This window comes from Carassius gibelio, chromosome A6 (genome assembly GCF_023724105.1).
Source record: "Carassius gibelio isolate Cgi1373 ecotype wild population from Czech Republic chromosome A6, carGib1.2-hapl.c, whole genome shotgun sequence".
NCBI classification, from domain to species: domain Eukaryota; kingdom Metazoa; phylum Chordata; class Actinopteri; order Cypriniformes; family Cyprinidae; genus Carassius; species Carassius gibelio.
In genome coordinates this window covers 7221243-7244684 of record NC_068376.1, presented here as the reverse complement: position 1 = coordinate 7244684, position 23442 = coordinate 7221243, and the positions used below count along the sequence as shown (strand labels likewise).

The following is a 23442-nucleotide window of genomic DNA, read 5'->3' as shown; positions in this document are numbered from 1 at the left end:
TTGTAAATGTAAAACATAATTTTAGCATTGTCTTTCATTTTAAATAAATAATAAAAGACAATACGATAAACAAATTTGCATGTGTATGTTGTGGGAGTTGAGAGAGACTGAATTTATTTGTGCATGGGTGTTAGAATACGAATAATTTATAACATTATAATATCATACGGGAACCATCAAAATATCTCTTAAACCTCAGTTTATTTGGTGAAACGTAATGGCCTTATAATATTTATTTATTTTGGCCCAGGTCTATTTATTTTTGCTTGCAAGGGGAAAAAATAACTGGTCCAGGCAAATTTGTATAATTTAACTGAAAATTGAATATGCATTTTAGACACACTGTGTGCTTGGATTTTGTTCCGTCAATGCAGGTCCCTGAATGCGCAGGGTTTTACAGCATATTTTCAACAGCTCAGACAATGTTAATTGTGTTTTGGGCTGCCAAAATTACAATTTAAAATCACTCAGAGCTAGAAATATATCTTCATATTTCAGGTAAAGCTTCATACGAGTGGGGGTATTGTTTTGAAACAATTCAATCCATACGATAGCTATAGGCTGCATGACGTTTTGATACAAAAGCAGTTTTCACAGCTAAAGCATCCTGCTATTGTTATTTACATATATTTCCATGTAGGCTACCATCGTTTATTTATTGAATTGCTTTCCTGCTTATATTTTTAGTCGGCATGAAATGGAAATTGAGATTGTTCTTCTTTCGTTATTCTGACGAATATCTAAGTGAAACGACTTCTGAAAAAATGTATAGGGTGGGGGTTGATTTGAGACTTAGGTCTCTGCAGAGCAAAAGTGGGCGTTTATCACCATATGGGTGTTTTGAAACTGCTGGGTGTTTCTGAATCATGCAATCTAAATCATCCCCCTTACCCAACCCCACCCCTAAACCTAACGTCACTATTACATCAACTAATCAGGTATCATGGTGTAAAAACACCTTGATCTCGTAACTCCCATTACTTTCCTGCAGAGACCTATACTTGGTTGATTTAGTAAGTGATTGGATCGCTGGAAGTTGGGCGTTGCTAACAAAATGGAGACAGATTTGAATGCAAGTTTGAACTCAGTTGTGGAGGATTATAGGTTTACCAAAGACAATTGGGTTTACTCTCCACTGGACTCTAGCTTTATCTCTTTGCAGATAAGTTTCCTACAATTTCACCTTCAGATGATACCCGTCACTGATGATACATTCTCATTTTTTTTAATAACTGTGTAGTTCTGAGTTATTGCCTTGTTTGCTATTGGCTATTTACACAACTATTAGCTATTTACACGAGACTGCATGTTCTCCCCCCACACACCATACAGTCAAAACACCACACACATTTTCCCTCTTTCACAGACTCTCACATTCTGTCTGACACATTAATGTTAATGTGAAACAACCAAAGGATGCTGTGAAAAGTGCGGACCAACATCTTGCTGCAGCTTCCTGCAAGTCGAGGCTTTCGAAAGCATACAAATCATCAAAGACCTCCACTCCACTAATGTGCTCCTGGTATGGACAAGGGCTGGGAATGATGTCTTCAAACAGCATCTTCAGCAGGTCACAGTCTAAAATGGTCAAATTAATTAAGATATAACAGTGCAAGATGATTTGGTCCTGGTAAAACAAGCAGCAGTATAACAAGTAAGAAAAAATAAAGAATTTACACTTTTGTGTCAAATATTGTTATATATTGTACTTTATGCATATTAATACTAAAATAATTTAACTAAGGTGTTACTTGCTTGAGTTAAATGCTAAGAATCTTTTACTCTATCCTATTTCCAGATGATGTATTAAGAAAGCCTCCAATCCAATAAATCATTTGAAATTTAGTGCTTGTTGTCATTTAAGTGAATGAAGTGAAGTGAAGTGAAGTGACATTCAGCCAAGTATGGTGACCCATACTCAGAATTTGTGCTCTGCATTTAACCCATCCGAAATGCACACACACTGTGAGCACACACCCGGAGCAGTGGGCAGCCATTTATGCTGCGGCGCCCGGGGAGCAGTTGGGGGTTCAATGCCTTGCTCAAGGGCACCTAAGTCGTGGTATTGAAGGTGGAGAGAGAGCTGTTCATGCACTACCCCCACCCACAATTCCGTCCGGCCCGAGACTAGAACTCACAACCCTTCGATTGGGAGGCCAACCCTCTAACCAATAGGCCACGACTTCCCCCATTAGCCCACGACTTAATAAGCTTTGTCTCAGCTTTCAAAGTCTGTAATTTATATATAAATATTAAAAAAATTAAATACTATTTCAGTATTTATCTATGTGTGCTGTCAAATTGATGTTGTTCAAGCAGTTCAAGCTGTATGTAATCTGATAATTTCGATCACTCTGACAAATTACAGCACCAAATAAACATGAATAATATCAAACTGTGTTGAAAGTCAGTAAAACTTATTAATACTATTTTGCCAGATATATAACCCAAGTAATTGAAATTGGATCAAAATATGAATTGAGTAAAATCACAAGTCAATGACGAATTTGTTTACAGTGCAGGTGTGCATACATATCCGGCACTTTCTAAATAGGTCCAACAAGTTGTCCTTGTACACTTTTTGGCTGCACTGTAGAGGGGTTGGCAAACCCTGTACAGAAAGCAGGACACACACATTAGTACAACTAAAGTAAGTCACATACACAGCTAGGGCTGTTAGATTCAATTCGATACCAGTTGTTTTCGATTATTTTTCGATTCCTGTTTTCTTAGACTGGAGGAACTTTATTTCGCCATGACTGCAGGACAAAGGTCATATACAGTAGCCTTCTCAAAGTATAAAACTTTATTTGTAAAAATTGCAATATATTTCAGTAGCTCTGATTTTAAGTTGTAATTCTGAAACTAAATAACCGAACATTAACAATAACACTGATATAAGAGGTTATGGTTTATCTGTCAGTCAGATCTGATCTGATCTGTTTTTCTTTCTTCAGAATTATCATTGGGTGATAAAAAGGTTAAAAAATAATATTTCATTTGAGATGGAAATAAGATAAAGACCATCATCGTGCTATGCTTAAAATGTGGACAACATAACCCATTCTATCCAAAAATAACCTCCAAATCATTTTTTGAACTGGTTCATTAAAACGATCTATCCAAAATAACCTTTTAGTGGAGCATGTTAAGAGTGGATGACATTGTTGAATTAGCTTGAGGAAAAAGTACACTCCAAAAGCTATTATGACCATGAGTTATGTTGTTGTAAACCAAGAAACTTGCCCCATTTGCTGTAAAATCTTAAGAGATGGCTCTGATGTGGTTACGGTTCATCAGAAGGGAGCTGATGGAATCAACAATTCAATTGTACAAAGAGGCGACGACATACACATTTCCGCTGGTGAAATAGTACACTCAAAATGTCGACAGAAGACATTAAAATCCAACAACAGAATAAAGCTGAGCCACCAAAAAGAAGTGCCAGAGTAGCAACTGGTCCTTTCAACAGCCAAGCTGATTGTCTTTTCTGTGGGACTATGATAACTAATGGAAGTAAAGAGACAAGTAGTGTAAAGACTGATACGCTCACAGTCCATTCTTGAGTGTTGTGACAACCGTGCAAATCATTGGGCTTTCACTGTAAAAGGCAGGATCGAGTATTATGGCATGATCTACATCCTGCAGGCTGTGCTTACCACCACTTATGCAGTAGTAGTTTCCATAACCGATATAACATACCGATACAGTTCCAGAAAGACCCAGAGGCAAAGCGCAGAACGTCTGGCTGGCCCAAAAATGAAGATCAGGAGCAGTTATTCATGAAAGTTTGCCCTTACCTCGAGAGTAATGATGAGGAACAGTTTATAATTACACATCTTTGAGACAAAATAAAGGAACCTCTGACAAACCCAGATTCTGAACCATATGGAAATCAATATCTCAAGAGAAAATTGAGAGAACAGTAGCAGGACAATGTGCATTTCACTGAAGGGGAAGGCCTCCATGACACAGTGACAATGAGAGAGAAGACATCACAAATACTACGATCTTATTTCAGCAAACAAGAAAAGGATGTGGAATCCCAGAAACAAGCAATCATTCAAACAGCTGCACGAATGATCAAGTGTGATATCAAGACCAATGTCCCGTCCATTACAGATCAGTATCTGAACACAGTCACTTGAGCTTGACTATGCCCTTTCATTTGTTCCTGAGACTCTCCATACACTTTTGAATTGTCTTTTTGTGGATAGGAGACAAGCCGAAAGGTTGCAGAAATTGGACAGGCAATGGTCCAGGCAGCACGACCATTTGCTGTGCTAGTTCTATTACAACTTGGCCTTGCAGTGCAGGCACTTTATATGTATCGGTCACAATTCCTGGTGGATACCCTTCATGGAATGGGATTTGCTTCATCATACAAGGACGTTTTGCATTTTGAAAAGAATGCAGCAATTCAGATGCCCCAGATATTTTAGCGGATTACATAGATGTGCTGGACATGTCACTTCTTTTTGCTGGGGACAATGTTGACAACAACATCCTTACTATTGATGGTACATTCAATGGAATGGGAATCATAGCAGGAATCACTCCAGGGCGAAAAAAGGACTGTATCATTTCAAGAAGACACATTACCAACCTTGATTTTGCAGTGCAAAGTAAAATCCCAGTCATAGAATATCGCTTTGCAAAACATGTGCGCCAAACTTGTGTTCAAGGAACTCCCAGCACTGATCAGCTGTGACAGAACAGTTGATGTGCTGTGGGAGCTCTCACTGAACTTCAAACACCAGGGTGACAGGGAATGATGCATTTCATTCATCAAGGACTAGAACATCCAGGCCAATCATCAGTTGTGTTCCTGCCAACGATTGATCTGTACTCTGGAGACAAAACGTGTATTTTGTCCACCATGGATTTTGATTGTGGCCTGGCTATCAAACACAATGCTCCACCCATTACTATGTTTGATCAGCCACTGTACTGAAAAGCAGCAGAGATGATCATGGATGCACCACAGAGTAGTCCCCTGTAAAGCATATTCTTAATGCTAGGAGGTTTTCATACTTATAAACCTACTTGCTGCAATATAGGCACAGGACTCAGGAACATTATGGAAGTTGTCTATGGATCAAATGCCATCCAGCACATGATGACTGGAAATGTCGTGTAGAAAGAGGACCAGAGAGAGAGCAATTCGCGGAGCAAATATTGTCTTTAATGATCAAACACAGGAGCTTCAGAATATAAGGGAATGCAAACAGAAAAAAGCCCAAAGGGCAAACTGGAACCAAAACTCGTCCTTGTTCAAAAGGAGAAAGCAAAAGCCACCGGCCGCCCCGGCGGATTGAGTACGGTGGACAGCTCCGCAACCTCACAGTAGAGAGGGAGAGATCAGCAGGTCAGGAAACGAGCAGCGGCTAAACTTCCAGGCTCACCCTCACAGCACCCCGAACAAACAGGACTAAGACTGGGACAAAACGACAGGGAATAAGACATACCAGTGAAGCGTATTTAGGGGAATAATCTGGCAAGGCAGGTAGGGAGGAAAGGGAAAGAAGTAGGAGTGTTAATCAGAGGAGAAGAGGAAACAGGTGCGGGAAGCCAAGCGCAAAGAGTAGCGCAATGAGGAGCAGCTGAAGGAGATTAACGAGAGAAGAAAGATTAGTGCAAAGAGAAGAGAAGAAAAAGCATCAGAGAGGGGAGGGGAAAAGGGGAAAGGGAACCAGGATCATGACAGTGCCCCCGCCTCAACGAGCGCCTCCTGGCGCTCCCAAGGGGGAAGCCTGGCGGGAGCGGAGGAAATCATCAATAAGCGAACGGTCCAGAACGTCCCGGGAGGGGATCCAACTTCTCTCCTCGGGACCATAACCCTCCCAGTCCACTAGGTACTGTCGACCCCGCCCCCGGCGGCGGACGTCCAATAATCTACGAACCCTGTAGACAGGGGATCCCTCAACCTGAACGGGGGGGGGTGGAAGACCGGGGTGGGGCGCGGATAACCGGTTTAATGCAAGACACATGAAAAACAGGATGGACACGACGGAGATTGGGAGGGAGTTGGAGGCGGACCGCGACAGGACTAATAATCTTAGAAACTCGAAACGGCCCAACGAAACGAGGGGTCAATTTGCATGAGATCGACTGGAGGGGCAGGTTAAGAGTAGACAGCCAAACCCTTTGACCGCAAATATATCTAGGGCTCTTGACTCGGCGGCGATTAGCGATACGTAGGGTCCGGTCTCTAAAACGGCAAAGAGCGGATCTGACCCTCCTCCAGGTACGCTTACAGCGCTGAACGAACGCCTGAGCCGACGGGACGTTGGACTCCGAGTCCTTGCACGAGAACAGGGGTGGCTGATAACCGAGACTAGCTTGAAAAGGGGATAGCCCAGTGGCCGAGGACGGGAGCGAATTATGAGCATATTCAGCCCAAGGGAGCTGTTCAGACCATGATGCTGGGTTGCGAAACGCAAGACTACGTAATATGCGGCCGATGGTCTGATTGGCTCGTTCGGCCTGACCATTAGTCTGAGGATGGAAACCGGACGAGAGGCTAGCGGATGCACCGATTAAACGGCATAACTCCTTCCAGAACTGCGAAGCGAATTGTGGACCTCTATCAGAGACGATATCAGAAGGTAGACCATGTAGCTTAAAAACATTCTCAACGACAGACTGGGCGGTCTCCTTGGCGGAGGGGAGTTTGGGTAGAGGAATAAAATGCGCTGCTTTAGAGAAGCGGTCGATGACAGTGAGGATAACGGTATTTCCAGCCGACGGGGGAAGACCCGAAATGAAATCAAGGGCGATATGGGACCATGGGCGTGAGGGAATGGGGAGGGGTCTAAGAAGGCCGGCCGGGGGGGAGTTACCAGATTTCGTCTGTGCGCACACCGCGCAGGCGGCTACAAAACTACGAGTGTCCCGTTCGCGGGAGGGCCACCAGAACCGTTGGCCTATGGAAGCCAGGGTGCCCCTAACGCCGGGATGGGCAGCTAATTTGGACGTATGAGCCCACTGGAGGACAGCCGGACGGACGGATGCAGGGACGAAAAGAAGATTAGAGGGGCATCGACGGGGAGTGGCGGAGTGAGAAAGAGCTCGTTTGACTAGTCTCTCGATTCCCCAGATGGCCTCACCAATCACACGCCCCTCGGGGATAACGGGAACGCGTGACTCGGAGCACTCTGAGGAATCGAAGAGGCGGGACAGAGCATCAGGCTTGACGTTCTTCGAGCCGGGTCGGTAGGAAATAGAAAAGTCGAAACGGGTGAAAAATAATGCCCAACGAGCCTGACGGGCACTCATCCTCCTCGCAGAACGAATATATTCGAGATTCCTGTGATCCGTCCATACCAAGAAAGGAACGCAGGAACCTTCTAGCCACTGACGCCATTCACTTAGCGCGAGGCGGATAGCGAGTAGTTCACGATTATCCACATCGTAATTACGCTCGGAGGGAGTTAGTCGGTGCGAGAAAAAAGCGCAGGGGTGGATCTGACCATCGGAGGCAGACCGCTGGGAGAGTATAGCTCCAACGCCTGCTTCGGACGCGTCAACCTCGACTATGAACTGTTTGGAGGGGTCAGGGGTCATTAGGATGGGAGCGGACATGAAAAGGGTCTTCAGGCGGTCAAAAGCGCGCTGGGCGGACTCGGTCCATTCAAAACTGGACTTGACAGAGGTAAGGGCGGTTAGGGGCGCTGCGACCTGACTGTAGTTGCAAATGAAGCGGCGGTAAAAATTGGCGAACCCCAAGAAACGCTGCAAGGCGACGCGAGAATCAGGAACTGGCCAGTCAATAACCGCCTTAACCTTAGCGGGGTCCATGCTAATGCCCTCCCCTGAAATGACCGATCCCAAAAAGGTGACCGAGCGCGCGTGAAAGCAGCATTTCTCCGCCTTGACGAACAGCCTATTCTCGAGAAGCCTTTGAAGAACGCGGCGAACCTGCTGGACGTGCACCTGGAGGGAGGGCGAGAAGATAAGAATGTCATCTAGATAGACGAAAACAAATATATTTAGCATGTCTCTAAGAACATCATTTACCAACGCCTGAAAGACCGCGGGGGCGTTTACAAGGCCGAACGGGAGAACGCGATACTCAAAGTGCCCAAGGGGCGTGTTAAACGCGGTCTTCCATTCATCCCCCTCCTTTATGCGAATTAAGTGATAGGCGTTGCGAAGGTCCAACTTCGTGAAGAATTTGGCGCCCTGCAAGACCTCAAAGGCCGATGACATGAGGGGTAATGGATAACGGTTCTTAATAGTTATCTCGTTAAGGCCCCGATAGTCTATACAGGGGCGCAAGGAACCATCCTTCTTCTTAACGAAGAAGAACCCGGCGCCCGCGGGAGAGGATGAGGGAACTATGGTACCTGCGTCCAGGGACTCCGATAGATATTTTTCAAGAGCTTCGCGTTCTAGCCTCGACAGGGAATACAGTCTACCACGAGGTGGCGTAGTGCCCGGGAGAAGGTCGATGCTACAGTCATAAGGACGGTGAGGGGGGAGAGAAGCGGCCCGCGAACGACTGAAAACCATCCGCAGATCGTGATACTCCTCCGGCACCCCAGACAAATCCCCTGGATCTTCCTGAAACACAGAGACAGAGGACACAGGAGGAATAGCAGAGGTTAAACAGTTGACATGACAAGACACATTCCAAGAGAGGATGGTACCCCTTATCCAGTTAATCTGGGGATTATGAAGTACTAGCCAGGGATGCCCTAAAACTACTGGGAAATAAGGAGAATGAAAAGTTAAAAGGATATGGTCTCACGGTGGTTACCGGAGATAGTGAGTGTTGAGGGTGGAGTCTCATGGTTAACCCTCGGGAGAGAGCTTCCATCTAGAGCAAATAGGGGAGAGGGTGCATCTAACTCCATCAGGGGAATACCTTGCGCACGAGCCCATGACTCATCCACGAAATTGCCCTCGGCCCCGGAGTCAATCAGAGCCCTGCAGGAGGCAGAGGAGCCAGGCCAGCGAAGATGGATCGAGAAGGTGGTGCAGGAGTTAGGAGGAGAGACTAGAGTGGTTGCGCTCGCCAGAAGCCCTCCCCTCACTGACGAGCTCTGTCTTTTAACGGGCACACGGCGACAAAATGCGCAGGTGAAGCGCAATACATGCAGAGTCGATTGACCACTCTTCGTTCTCGCTCTGCAGCGGAAATGCGGATGCCGCCCAGTTGCATGGCCTCAGGTTCAGAGGAGGGAAGTGCCAGGGGATCGGCGGGCGGAGGAGCCAGTAGGGCGGACTCCAGACCCCGAGCGCGGCGGCGCTGGTCAAAACGCTTCTCGATGCGTAAGGCCAAGTCGATCAGTGCATCCAGGCGAGTAGGGACCTCCCTGGACAATATCTCATCCCTTATACCCCCGTGGAGCCCCTCCAGAAAACGGGCGAGCAGCGCCGGTTCATTCCAGCCACAGGAGGTTGCCAGAGTGCGGAACTCGATAGAAAAGTCTGTAACTGAGCGCTTACCCTGGCGCAGAGAAGACAAGAGGCGGGAGGCCTCCTCCCCGTAGACAGACCGGTCGAAGACACGGATCATCTCCTCCTTGAAGAGGGAAAAACGCTCGACACACACAGCCCTTGACTCCCAGACTGCCGTTCCCCACTGGCGAGCCCGTCCGGAGAGGAGAGAGATAACGTAGGCGATCCTGGCCCTGTCCCCAGAATAGGTTGACGGCTGGAGGGAAAACACAACCTCGCATTGGATTAAAAATGAACGGCACTGGGTGGGCTCACCGGAATAGCACGGCGGGTTGTTAATGCGAGGCTCCGTGGAGTGAACGGATCCGGACAGGGCTGGCGGATTGAGACTACACTGGTGGAGTTGTCTAGCCAGATCCGTCACCTGAGCCACCAGCGTCTCCACGGCCTGTCTGGCGGCCGATAATTCCTCCTCGTGTTTACCCAGCATAACTCCCTGGATCTCGACGGCCGTCTGTATCGGATGCTCTCTTGCTGGGTCCATAGTGGCCAGATTATTCTGTCGTGTAGAAAGAGGACCAGAGAGAGAGCAATTCGCGGAGCAAATATTGTCTTTAATGATCAAACACAGGAGCTTCAGAATATAAGGGAATGCAAACAGAAAAAAGCCCAAATGGCAAACTGGAACCAAAACTCGTCCTTGTTCAAAAGGAGAAAGCAAAAGCCACCGGCCGCCCCGGCGGATTGAGTACGGTGGACAGCTCCGCAACCTCACAGTAGAGAGGGAGAGATCAGCAGGTCAGGAAACGAGCAGCGGCTAAACTTCCAGGCTCACCCTCACAGCACCCCGAACAAACAGGACTAAGACTGGGACAAAACGACAGGGAATAAGACATACCAGTGAAGCGTATTTAGGGGAATAATCTGGCAAGGCAGGTAGGGAGGAAAGGGAAAGAAGTAGGAGTGTTAATCAGAGGAGAAGAGGAAACAGGTGCGGGAAGCCAAGCGCAAAGAGTAGCGCAATGAGGAGCAGCTGAAGGAGATTAACGAGAGAAGAAAGATTAGTGCAAAGAGAAGAGAAGAAAAAGCATCAGAGAGGGGAGGGGAAAAGGGGAAAGGGAACCAGGATCATGACAGGAAAGTCAGTGCAAAGAGCTTTTCATGGACATCTGCTGGTCTAGGAGGAAAACAAAGGAGTAATAGTCATTTTAAGCACTTGACGGCCGCCATTTTGAAAATGGTGCATTTCGGGAGTCAAACTTTGGTTAACTTTTAGTATGTTTTTAAGCACATCTGATACTACTGTTTACCTCTGAGAAACCTTTTGTTAGAATTTTTTTGAATTTTTTACTGACTGAAAAGAGGACTGTGAACCACTGAGCAACAGTCCGGTTCTTTTCCTCCTTACCCCAGGTGAAATGCTTGTTTTTTTCTGGTTCAGGAGTGGCTTGGTTATATGAATGTGACTGCTGTAGCCCTTTTCTAGAAGATAGCTGAGCGTGATGACTCTTGATGCGCTGAAGTTCTTGAATCTGCTTTTCCTGACTATCTTCCCAAGGCTGTGGTCATCACTGTTGCTTGTGCACCTTTTCCTACCACACTTTTTCCTTCCAGTCAACTTTCTATGAATACATTCTGATACAGCACTCTGTGAACAGCCAGCCCCTTTAAGAAATGACCTTCTGCGGCTTACCCTCCTTGTGGAGAATGTAGATGATAGTCTTCTGGACAACTGTCAAGTCAGTAGTCTTTCCCATAATTGTGTTTGCATGTTCTGAACTAGCCCAGGAGGTACCCAGTATTTATATTCATAATTAATAAAACTAATTAAGCTCAAAATGGAATATTCTTTATTTTCCTAAGTCGTAACAAACAGAATTAAAACAAAAAAACTATAAATATTATATATAAATTTATATAAAAATATAAATATTTCTGTTTGTGTGCAATGAATCTAGATTATACAAAAGTTTCTTTTTTTAATTAAATTACAAAAAATAAATAACTTTTCCTTTTTTTAAGTAGTCAAGGATGAATTTTGTATGAGCAAAATGGTATACAATGTGCTGCCAACAACATTACAATGAGTCAAGCAATATCAAAAGTCAATATTCTCTTCTACCATCTTCTGAATAGCTGAAAATTGTGAATTTAGTTTTGTTGGGTTTAGTATAATGCCACCTTTTTTACTCAAAAACATCTATAGAGGATGCATTACATATGTATTACCTTATTAAAACTGAAATGAGTGACCATTTTAGAGGTTTCACACACAGGCCTCTGTTCTGGCTAATACAGGGTGGTTTATGATCAAATTTATGATCAAAGTTATACAACTCCAATTTAAGTTACTTTTGGGTGCAATAACTTTTACATCGAATGTAAAGTCTGTGTTTTAGCAAAAAAAAAAACACGTACTGAGTTGGAGTTACATGACAGGCTAAATTGTTTACATCTCTGGTTCACCCCAATCAATGATAAAACCTTACAGTATTCTCACAAAATCATGTATCCCATAAGTATGTAATCATGTCAGTGCAATTTAGACAAGTCCAATGGATACATAGACCCAGAAAACATGGAGTTAGACACTAAGATTACTTGACTAAGTCAAATAATGAAGTAGTTCGGATATTTTAAGGGCTCCCTGCCCATCTTGGACAGCATCTTGAAAATTACACCTTTCCAGAGGTCAAACTTTGGTAAACTTTTAGTATGTTATTAGGGACACCTAACACTACAAAAAAACAGTAGAAAAAAAACTTTTGTTAGAATTTTTTAAGGTTAGTTGTTTTTTTTTTTCATATACGCAGGAGGAGCGCAACCAAGGATGCACCTAACAACCATACTGCTGCGATCTTCTGGAGACGAGAGGCGGAGCCTCGCGCTATAACTCGTGACCGGAAAATAAGAGCTGTCGTTTCGAGGGGAGACGGATTAATAAAAAAAATGAAGTGCACAGATGATACATAATTTATAATAAACACTACAGTACTGCTTAAAATATAATAATTATAAAAGTTTATTTCATGCCGACTTTAATTATCATTAGATGAGATTATTTAGTGCAAGTATTTTTAGTGATACACTACAGGGCTTTTATTTTGAATTAAATTTAAAAAATATCTTATTACGTCACCGTCACACGTTCAGCATCAGCCTCCGATACATCTCTGTAGAAAGGCAAGTTAACAAGTGAACTCTTGCAAATTTTAATCTTATAATATCCTTCAACTAATATTAACCTAATGAACATATGTGTAAACCACACTGCTGACGACTTTGCACTGAGCAAAACTGATCCAGGACAGTTTAGGGCTGGCGAGAAGGAAGGCAGGGCAGGAGCTTTCATCCTGTCCCTTTTGTAGTAAATCTTCTGCTTTCATAAGAGTTGCATTGCTGTCTTATTTACTTACTCTTGTTATTCGTTTAGAGTTTGCATATCCAACCCACGTTATTGATAAGATCTGACCTCTCAGATGCAAGCGAGGATTATGTTTCTTTATATTAATGTGCGAGAAATGTCCTCCAGACTGATGCATTGGAGGGTGTGGATGTTTTGAGAGGGTAATTAGAATGGTTTGGTTTCTGCTTTAAGGTGTGGATTTGCTGTGCTGACAATGGGAGCCATAATTTCACGGTGGAAGGTGAGTACTTTTCTCCCCTTTTGCAACCCTCCCCAATCCAGTTCATGCACTTCTTTATCAAACCCATACTAAAACAATAATGTAATTGTTGTGCTCCAAACAGACTAAAGCTTCCACGGTGGAACTTCTAGAGGGACTGGATAAGGTATGTTCCCCACTGTTGTCCTGCAATTTTTGGGACCTTATCACACAACACAGAGCTGTATGTCATCATCTGAACCAGTGTACTGGCTGCATTTCGTGGCTTTACTCATTCCTGGCTCGCCTCCTGAAGTCTGTATTGATTGGGACCATCTGTTCACTGGACTGCTGCGGTTGACCTTAACTGCCCAGTAGTGGTCACTGCTTTGGTTTAAGAGTGAGCTGTAGGAATACACTTTGCAATTCCAGAGGGCTTTATGTTTAATTTCCACTGAACATTCAACTGTAACTAACAGAGTTTATATCTGGCATTCAGTATTTGTGTTTTGCATCAGCGTGTTCAGTGTTTCTCAGATTTATATTGTGCATAGGTTTTTAATGGAATGCTGTAACATGACACATGGTGACAAATCTGTTATTAATACCAGCATTTAAACAAACATTATAACTAACTTTGAGATGTCATTTCTACCCAACCTGACCTTAAAAATAGCTTTAGCTAGTGTAATATAATGTGGTCAGATTCAAATTCAGTTATGTTAATTAATAATTTTAATTATTGAATAAAACCAGTTAACCGTGTAAAGCCTGACATATCAAATAATAGTCAGAAATACATATTTTAATGGAACAATTTAGTGAAACTTATTAGTGAAAATAAAGGGAAAAAAATGTTTTGTATCAAATTTGATTCATCAAGATTTTATGGGCATATAGTATAATATGGTAATAATATACAGCTCATACTGAGAGGAAAAAACATCTGTTTTATTCTGTTTGGTGAATAATGTTATTACGTGGAATGAAGATTAAATTCTGCTTATAATGTAAATCAATGAGACCGTATTACAGACTTCTTGTATTAAATGCATATAAATGATCAGTTATCACTCTATATCTTCCAATAATGTCCTAGAAAACTATAAATATTAGTTTTCTGATCAAAGCTATGTAGTTAAAAACATTGCAATGCAATACAATTGTGCATTGGGAGATGCACAAATAAATGTTCATTGTAAGCCTGTGTCAGCATTAAACATGATTTAACATGATTTTTTTCTAAAAGATAAGAAACTAAAACTAAATAGTTAATTTTTACATTTACTTTACTCAAAGCAAACAGATATGTGTACCACAATGTAGCCATTTTTAGATTAAAACTAAAAGGCCATATGCATTCTAAAAATGTGTGAATCAGTCAGACAGAAGGCATGTAGTAGATAGTGTTTTTCAGTATGATAATGTTGATAATTGAGAGATCCTAGACTTTACAGGGTTAAGCTGTTATCAAATTAAGCAATTTAAGGTTACCTTACAAAGTTTATTTTTTTTATTTTATTTTTTTTATACATAATGGCATTGATAATGATCGTACAATATTGCGACATGAATCCCCAGGACATTAAGGACCTTGAGGAGTTTCGTGCAAAGAACCAGCGTTTGCTGAAATTGTGGGTGGGCCGACTTCTCTTCTACTCATCTGCTCTGTACCTATTCACGTGTGTGTGTGTGTATTATCTGTACTCTCCTGAGCAGTGGAGCGCTCGCCTCATCACTGCCCTACCTCTGATGGCCTTTCCTGCACTGTGAGTCCTGTTTTATTCATAGATAATGACATTCTATTAGGCTTGCTTAGTGTATTACAGTTGATGTTATTACATGTATTATATCACATGTATTGCATTCTGTTATACTCCTTTTTTAAAGACTGCTTGGCTTAGGCAGCTCCATGTTATTGCATCGTTAATGTGTTCTCTTGCTTAATTTTATTTTCTCTCAATGTTTATAGAGTGTTTCTACTACGAAAACTGCTCATCTTCCTTTTCTCCAAACGTACAGAGAGAAACAGTAAGTTCATGATATGTTGTTTTTCTTAATTCTTCACGGTTTTCTTCATTTTCTAAATCTTTTTTTTATTCTGTGGCTGTGTGCATTTTACCCATGAATTTTCATAAATGTGTTTAAATACACCAAAGATTTTGACAGGTATCTGATCGGTCTTTTGAATGAATATTTTTATAGATTGACTCATTTATGGTTGCTTCTGTTTCAGATGAAAAATTAGATGATTTAAAAGCACAGAAACTGAAAATAGTAAGTGTGATTTCAGACACATTAGAAAAGTAAGCTTGCTTGTCGCTACTTATATTTCAGATGAATAAAATTGTTCATATGTACCATAAATAAATTATGATTTTGTCAGCTTGAGGAGGTGATGGAAACGGAGACCTACAAAAATGCTAAGCTCATATTGGAAAGATTTGATCCAGAATCTAAAAAGAAAGCAGTAAGTGCAGTCATATGTATTATTAAAGCTTGAAAATGGTTTTAAACAGATGAAGGCATTTATTTTTGGAGCTAGTGAGTTAGATGAAAACATGGTCTGTCTTTACAGGAAGCAGAAGCCACTCCAGTCAGACCTCACATGACTCCTAGACCAGGACAAGGTTTGTATGTGCTTTTGGTTTTGATTATGTGTTTATGCATATTTTCCTTAGGCATGATGCACACTGTACTCTCATTATATCCAGAGCTTCGTCAGCGGCATGTGCTGTTCCCAGGAGCTACACCCCTTCACATGGCCCCAGGAGCTACACCCCTTCACATGGCCCCAGGAGCTACACCCCTTCACATGGCCCCCGGAGGGCCTCCAGAGAAAGGGCTAGCCAGGTCTGTAGCCAGCCCAACAGGAGCAAGCCAAGCAGAAACACCACAACAAATGATGAGAAGCATGAATCCTTATTCACCAGGACCTGGATCAGGTTCAGTACACTCATACTTACAGCGGACATACATGATAGATAATTGAATGAAAAAAACAGCTAGCTGTGGCTCTGTAAAATTATGATAGCGTTAGTAATTATTAGTGTTTTTAAAGATTAACTTTAAGTGAGTAAATGTAAATTAAAATCTAAAAAAATGCGTGCATAATTACATTTTTCCGTATCATCAGATGTTTAGTAACGTGTAATTGTATGTACACTGTTTTAATACAATTTCACAAATAAAAGTGTGCTGAAATGCCATTTTTGTTCATCCATTATGATGGTGTCCTTTCTAAAGTGATAGTTTGCTTAAAATAATAATTCTGTCATCATGTAGTCAGCCTCATGTCATTCCAAACATTACGTCTGGTCTTCTGCAGAACATGAAAGATATTTTGGAGAATTTTGACAAATTGTCTTCTTTTGTATGGAACACTGAGACATTTCTTAAAATGTCATATTTTATGTTTCACAGAAGAAAGAAAGAAACTCATACAGGTTTGGAATGACATGACAGTGAATTTTAAGTGTGGATAAAGGCATTCACACAGTTTAAGCCTTTATAAAATGCCTTACTAGCATCTTACTCCAGGATTAATGCATTCCTCACTAAATCCACATTTTCTGGAGCTTAACATCAAACTGAACGTTTATAGGTTTCATATTAGCATAATTGTGAAGTCTTAGCATGTCATTTTCCTGGTTTGTGTAATGATGAAGTGTTGATCATTTAGGTATGCGTCCTCCTGGTCCACCTCTTGCTCGACCCATCCTTCCACGAGAGCGCAGCACTGTGGACAGAGTCATTGAGTATTTGGTGGGAGATGGACCTCAGAACAGGTATTACACTGGTATTACATACAGTCCCACCAGCTTGACATACAAGCTAAGAGAAACACATTGAACACTCTACTGGCCAGAATTATGTCAGGAGCTGAGAGAATTATTTGTCTCTTGCACTCCTCCCATTTATTCTTGAACTTTCAGATATGCATTGATTTGCCAGCAGTGTTTTTCTCACAATGGCATGGCACTGAAGGAGGAATTTGAGTATGTAGGTAAGAACCTATCAGTCTGTGAAGTTTTTTTTGTCTGAGGATATTTCCTTCTTTGAGGCTTTTATTTTGATACTCCTGTGTGATGTTTTATGTAACAGCATTCCGTTGTGCTTATTGCTACTTCATGAACCCGGCAAGAAAGACACGCCCCCAAGCCCCCAGACTCCCAGAATTCAGTTTTGAGCGCAGACTTCTCTCTGAATCTCCTGAAACACAGTCTTCTGCTGCCACAGAGACACCAGAGGACAGTGACGCCCCTGAAGGTATTTCATGCTGCTGACAGCCAGTGACCTCAGTCTTAAAGCTGCAGCTGGAAAGCGTCAACTTTGAAAGTCAAGACATGCAGTTTCGAAGAAATCATTTACATTTATCATTTGTATGAATGAATGTTGTATTTTCTTTTATTTGTGTGTTTTTTAGACAGTATTGTCTCGACTCTTGCCACTCGTGTTTCACACTCTGGCACCCCTTGGAGTACAGTTCATAGTTTCAAGAAATTTCCCTCAGGTCCCAGAACCTACACACTTTACTTCCACATACAAAATCATTCAAAAGTTTGGGGTCCGTAAGATTTTTATGCCAACCAAGGCTGCATTTATTTGATCAAAAATATACTGTTTTCTATTTTAATATACTTTAAAATATTTCTACTTTAGTTTCAGTTATAGGCTTTAGCTGCTTAAGGAAGAATTATTTTAATTATCAGTGTTGAAAGTGTTGTGCTGCTTAATGTTCTTGTGGAAACAGTTCTACATTTTCAGGATCCTTTGATCAAATGTAGAATTTATTGAAATAATTTTTGTAGCATTATCATTGTCTTTGTCACTTTTTGATCAATTTAATGTGTCTTTGCTGAATTGCTGAAACTATTAGTTTTTTTTTTTTTTTTTTAAGATACCCCAAACGTGTGAGGTAACAGTTTTGACTTATTTAAAAATAAGAAATCGTACTCACCCCAAACAGTAGTGAATGCACTGCATGATGCTTTGGTGCTAAAGTTGTCTCTGCTCCTTACAGTTACAGTGGGTAACATAATCATAATCACAATAATTTCCTATTCAAAGAACACTCTTATATACAAAATCACAACACAATACGGACTGACACCATTACAGAACAGGAAGGTGTGTTTTGTATAGTATTATTATTGTAAATCATAAATGTCTCCTAATATGTAATTTGAAATATGTCTGTTTTATATCTGTCTTAAAGGAAATATCCTGCATTTTTGACGTTCATCTTACCGTATTTATCTTTATAGAAATCTCAAGTAAAAAGATGCTTTTTGCGAGATATCTGCTAAATTCATATTAGTTTTAGCAAGATGGTCAGCTGCTTAGTTAAGTACTGAATGTCTAAAATGTTGAATACCTTTCTTTAAAAAAAAAATCAGATTTTTTCCCAAACCCTTAGGTGCATGGCTCATTGTCTTAAACTTGTTTTCCTCTAATTATTAATTGGCTTGTTTACAGTCTTGATGATACATGTTGTGCTTCTTTTAAACACGTATTATCATACTGAATGTAGAATACCACAAATGATATTGTTATTATTTATATTCTGTTATTAATGCAATAACAGGCCTAATACACACACAATCTCACACATGCACAACAGTACCATGGCTTTCAGCAGTACAGTTATGTGAATTATTTCATTTTGCAGATGACACAGAAAGAACTACACCTGCTGAGCTTCAGGACCCTACCGCTGAAGATCCACCTGCTGCAAATGAACCAGAGGAAGAAGAGGCACAGTCTCAACAGAGCCCGCCCCCCTCAGAGGATGTCCCACAGGAAGAGGCTGGAGCTCAGGGGTAACAGCAGAAAGAGGATGAATCTATATAAACTGTGTCTAAATGCAGTTTAAACATGAATGATCAATGCTGTTCGCTACAGCTTTTGGCTTTTGGGATGTTTGGTTTTAACTTCTCCCTAAAGCGTGTTCATTTAGTACTTCTTAGTAATTCTGGAGGCTGTTAAGAGTTTTTACTGCTTATTTATTTATATATGCACCACAGTGTTTACATATAGTGGGCTAAATATCATATCACATTACAGTTTGTAACGCTAATAGTGTGGTGCGCCCCATAATGGTGTTGTCACCCAGTACAATACCTGTGCATGGTTTGTTTATGAGGGTGATTTTACAAAACAGACTGCAATTGCTTAAATCAGAATAGTATCATTTTACAGTGTTAGCATTCAGTTGCTTAGTAGATAAGGACGGGATGCATTTTACAGGTTTTATCTGTCTTTGTGTTTACAGAATTATTTGAAACTGCAAGCTGAACAAAAACGCACTCTTACAAAAGCATAGTACTTTTAGGGGAGCGATGCTTGGTGTGTGTTTGTGTTTATCTTTGTTTTTTTTTTTTGACAAATGCACTATTTTTTAGTTTTAAATATTTATTATTTTGTTTTGAATAGGTTTAGTTGCTTGTGTTTTTTCTGCCCAACAGTTTGTTTACGTATTTGTGTATAATTCAACTGTCTTGTGCCTTTCTGGTTATGAACATGTCTAGGTTTTAACAGCACAGTTTACAGAATTGCTAAATTTGTCAAAATAATATATAGGACGTTTTCTGCATTGCTGTTTAAGCTTTACAAGTCAACTGATGCCAGAGGTGACACTGGTATTTATTCATGAATTTGGTGATAATGATAATTTTGTAGTGAATTGCGTTAGTTATTTAATTTCCATGTTCATTGTGAATTGACTCTTATCTCAATAAGCAACACAAAATTCATGTGCTTTGGAACTGGAGGTGTCCACTTGTTCTTGTTTGTCAGTTCTTGTGAGTTGTTGTGCACTGTTGCATTTACACACTGGATTGTGTGCATGGTAAATCCAATAAAAAATATTTTTCTAAAGAATGGTTCAACATTATCATGAAAAGTGAGTTTTTCTTTTGTATGCAACAAAGTGATTCTTTAAGAATTAAGGAGCACAATAGAGAAAGGCTAATTGAATGTTTCTGATGCTCATGCCTAAGCAAACCAGCAAATGTAATATGACCGCAAAAATATGTATTTTATATGTACAAAACTGTAAGAATATTTATTTTATATATATTTATAATTGTGTATCCCAAGTAACCTATTAATAAGTATCAAGTTTTCCTTTCCCTCAGCGCAGTTTTAAATAAAGCACCACTGAATGACCTTCAAGCGCGTCATTTATGCATCCGGGAGCTTCATTAAATAGAGGGTCGGGCATGCGCAGTAGCGCCTCAGCAGTTCGACCTCTGCAGCCGGGTAAGCGAAGGAGAGCTATATAGGAACCGGAGAAACTATATTGTCATAATCTTATACCATCATTACGCTTTAGATATATTTAATCAAATCACTCGATCCATTTCATGTTCTACAGATTATATATTCCTTGCAAAATTAGCTATTTAGTACCAGGAGACGTTTTGAAAGCGCTGATATTGCATTGACCTTAAACTGTTGGTTTTTTCCCATAGAGACAGACGCGGGTTTATTCCTCACCACAGTCACCGAGCCCAATCAAACATGTACGCCTGTGCGAAGTTCGTGTCCACACCCGCACTGGTGAGTGTTTAGAGCGGTTTTTGCAGTTGTGATATAATGGGAAAGCTCAGTGAATTATGGTTCCTTAAAATGCAAGAGGCCTGGTACACTTGAATTTTTCCCATGTTGATGCAGTGCACTTCATATGGGTTTTTTGGATGGCATATTGTAAAAAAATACTGTATCAGAATTTGTTTGTGTGTGTGTATATCTTTGTGGTTAAGATGTCAGTGGGCAGATGGTTGCTAATGCTATCATCTGGACTGCGATTAAAGGGAAGTCAAGGTCATTATAAAAATCTGGCAGCAAATTCATAATGTTTCATAGACTGTTATTTTAAATACTTTACCCTTGATCTAAAGGAAAAAATAAAATGGTGATAGTTGGTACAAGGCTGCGGGTGTTATGTTCTGCTTTGTTGTTGTCTTTTTGAACTGGAACAGTCCTTTTATTAATTAAATTATAAATGTATTTATTTGTTCAGTTGACATTTGGAGTCTAATTTCAAATTGTAGCAATTATTTGACAGATTTTGTGGACACAAGGCACCTCCCACATAATCCAAATTTTCAATCATCAGTTTGGCCTTGTGTGTCAGTCTTAGTTCCAGCACTTTAATTGTACGTCTTGGGTGCTAATGTGGTTTTTGACCTCCGTCTCAGGTCCGCTCTGGCTCAAGGGCGCTGTGCAGACCACTCTCTGCCTCTTTGCTCTCCAGGCCAGATGTCAGCTCTGCAGAGGTGAGTACTTTATGCAAATGGCCTAATGGTTAGAGAGCAGGACTTGTAACTCCAAGGTCTCAGGATTGTAGGTGGGAGGAGTGAATGTACAGCGCTGACTTCCACCTTCAGTACCACTACTGATTTGAGACTTTTGAGCAATTCACCGAACCCCCAATTACTCCTCCGGCACAGCAGCAAAAGTGGCTGCCCAGTGCTCTGGGTGTGTGTGTTCACATTGTGTGAATGTATGGGACAACATACTTGACCACAAGTCACTTTCATATGCCACGTTTAAGATCCGTGGCACTTGCTTGCCATTTTAAATGAATGTTTAATACCCTTTTAGTAGTTATTTTTTCCTGAAAAGCCTTTTTCTTAGGCAAGGACTTTTTTTTTATTAGTCATTATTAGATTGTCTGTCTTTTTTTTAGTTATTTTTTTTTTATAAGCATTTACTTGCATTCTAAGCTTGTTGCAATCTACAAAGCGATTTCTTTTTGTCTAGTGATGATTGGTACAGTTCATTCATTTTGATCGTTGTCTTTCTTTCTCAAGGCCAGCCCAGCTTTTCTGCCACAGACGGCCGTTTCCCAGGTTGCAGTGCGGGGTTTTCAGACAAGTGCTGTAAGCCGTGACATCGACACAGCCGCCAAGTTCATCGGTGCTGGTGCCGCCACTGTGGGAGTGGCTGGTTCGGGAGCTGGAATCGGAACCGTGTTCGGCAGCCTCATTATTGGATATGCTAGGTAAACCAGCATCTCTGATAATAATCACCATCTTGTTGCCATCACTTGTTGTACATGAAACAATTAATTTCTGGAACTTTCCATATTGGTAGTGTCACAAAACTATAGCCTTACTCAAATTGGGTGTTTTTTTTTGTTTTGTTTATAGTTCTAACTTATTTTTCAATTTATTTTAAATAAAAAACTGAGCTTGTTAACATCGTAGTAATCCAAGTGTAGTGTTCTGTCAAATATTGCATTTATGTAGTTCAACAAATTTAACCTGTCATGCATCACACTGTTGTTAGCTGATGTCCCTTTTTCCATAACAAAGCAATGTTCCTAAACCGAGATCTGGTAATGAGTGACCCCTGACCTCTCTCTCTCTCTCTCCTGCAGGAACCCATCTCTGAAGCAGCAGTTGTTCTCATATGCTATTTTAGGATTTGCCCTGTCTGAGGCTATGGGTCTCTTCTGTTTGATGGTGGCTTTCCTCATTCTGTTTGCCATGTAAATACTGCTCCGTCCACCTCTTCCCACCGCTGCGACGACACGCGTTTTACACTGGCTACCAAAAGAGTTCTGTGTTGGTGTCATTAAAATTGTACATTTCCAAGTTTTTGTTGAAGGCTGATAAGATAAGACATGTATTGTAAAAATGTATCCAAATACAGAATAAATACATGTATTTCACAATTTAAAATGTCTGAAGATGTTGTTGGAAATTGGTGCCAGTGGGGAGATGGTTGTTCAATGCAATTTTCAAGTTATTTGGGGTTTTTTTTTTGTTTTTGTTTTTTTAAAGGGGTCACTTTAGTTTATTTCTATATGCCAATACAAGTCAGAAAAGTATATGGTGGTGCAGTAATCTACCAAAAACAGTGGTCTGTTACTGAATGGCTCAGATTTTATTAGTTCACCAGAAATCTAAATTATAATCATTAAACTTTTGTTGCGGTTTCATGTCTCTTTCAGTGTGAGAATCTCTGTCCCATAATTAGATTTTTAAATATAATACTTAATATTGAAGAATTTTGATGTTTCTTCGCAATTGAGAATATCAGTTCTGGCTTCGATTCTCACATTTCCAAGTTAACATTAAACTAATTTTTCATCTCGCAGTTATTTATTTTTCCCATCAGAATTCGGTGTTTACATCTCCCCATTTTTTTTTCCCGTGGTGAAAAGAAGTAATTTTTTATCTCACAATCACAAGACTTAGGATTTTTCTCAGAATTGCAAGAAAAAGGGTTTTACTGCATGGCGCTAAAGTTAAAAGCATTAGTAAATGTTGCTTAATTTTTCATCGAATGTGTTCAACACTAGAATGTGTTTTTATATATATTTTTTTTTATCCTGCAACATTTTCAAAGGGGAAGTAACAAGTTCCCCTTTGAAAAAAAAAAGTATGTATATATATATATATATATATATATATATATA

At 40.8% G+C, this 23442-nt stretch overlaps 2 protein-coding genes across 4 annotated transcripts; both read left to right on the top strand.

Annotated features, from left to right (window-relative positions):
- The first annotated feature begins 12320 nt into the window (after nucleotides 1–12320).
- LOC128016192 (endoplasmic reticulum junction formation protein lunapark-B) lies at nucleotides 12321–19892 on the top strand. 3 transcript variants are annotated; one of them, XM_052600665.1, is made up of 15 exons: nucleotides 12321–12588; nucleotides 13004–13052; nucleotides 13156–13197; nucleotides 14592–14779; nucleotides 14983–15041; nucleotides 15247–15287; nucleotides 15397–15480; nucleotides 15589–15640; nucleotides 15725–15801; nucleotides 15841–15955; nucleotides 16693–16798; nucleotides 16946–17016; nucleotides 17115–17279; nucleotides 17437–17523; nucleotides 18682–19892. In XM_052600665.1, the coding sequence occupies exons 1-15, from the start codon at nucleotides 12458–12460 to the stop codon at nucleotides 18834–18836; spliced, it is 1422 nt and encodes a 473-aa protein (XP_052456625.1). In that variant the 5' UTR covers nucleotides 12321–12457; the 3' UTR covers nucleotides 18837–19892. The 3 variants fall into 3 exon arrangements, with proteins under 3 accessions (XP_052456625.1, XP_052456624.1, XP_052456626.1); XM_052600664.1 differs by having other exon boundaries at nucleotides 12323–12588; nucleotides 15725–15955; XM_052600666.1 differs by lacking the exon at nucleotides 17437–17523 and having other exon boundaries at nucleotides 12331–12588; nucleotides 15725–15955.
- A 307-nt stretch (nucleotides 19893–20199) lies between these two features.
- On the top strand, nucleotides 20200–22702 carry LOC128016195 (ATP synthase F(0) complex subunit C3, mitochondrial-like). Its single transcript, XM_052600672.1, has 5 exons — nucleotides 20200–20273; nucleotides 20486–20573; nucleotides 21215–21292; nucleotides 21830–22020; nucleotides 22399–22702. The coding sequence occupies exons 2-5, from the start codon at nucleotides 20535–20537 to the stop codon at nucleotides 22511–22513; spliced, it is 423 nt and encodes a 140-aa protein (XP_052456632.1). The 5' UTR covers nucleotides 20200–20273; nucleotides 20486–20534; the 3' UTR covers nucleotides 22514–22702.
- The last annotated feature ends 740 nt before the right edge of the window (nucleotides 22703–23442 follow it).

Coding starts and splice junctions, on each gene's coding strand:
- LOC128016192 (XM_052600664.1), top strand. CDS start 12,458: ATGAGATTATTTAGTGCAAGTATTTTTAGTGATACACTACAGGGCTTT. Junction 15,042..15,246: donor CAAACGTACAGAGAGAAACA/GTAAGTTCATGA, acceptor CTTCTGTTTCAG/ATGAAAAATTAGATGATTTA. Junction 17,017..17,114: donor GGAGGAATTTGAGTATGTAG/GTAAGAACCTAT, acceptor TTTATGTAACAG/CATTCCGTTGTGCTTATTGC.
- LOC128016195 (XM_052600672.1), top strand. CDS start 20,535: ATGTACGCCTGTGCGAAGTTCGTGTCCACACCCGCACTG. Junction 21,293..21,829: donor CAGATGTCAGCTCTGCAGAG/GTGAGTACTTTA, acceptor TTCTTTCTCAAG/GCCAGCCCAGCTTTTCTGCC. Junction 22,021..22,398: donor CTCATTATTGGATATGCTAG/GTAAACCAGCAT, acceptor TCTCTCCTGCAG/GAACCCATCTCTGAAGCAGC.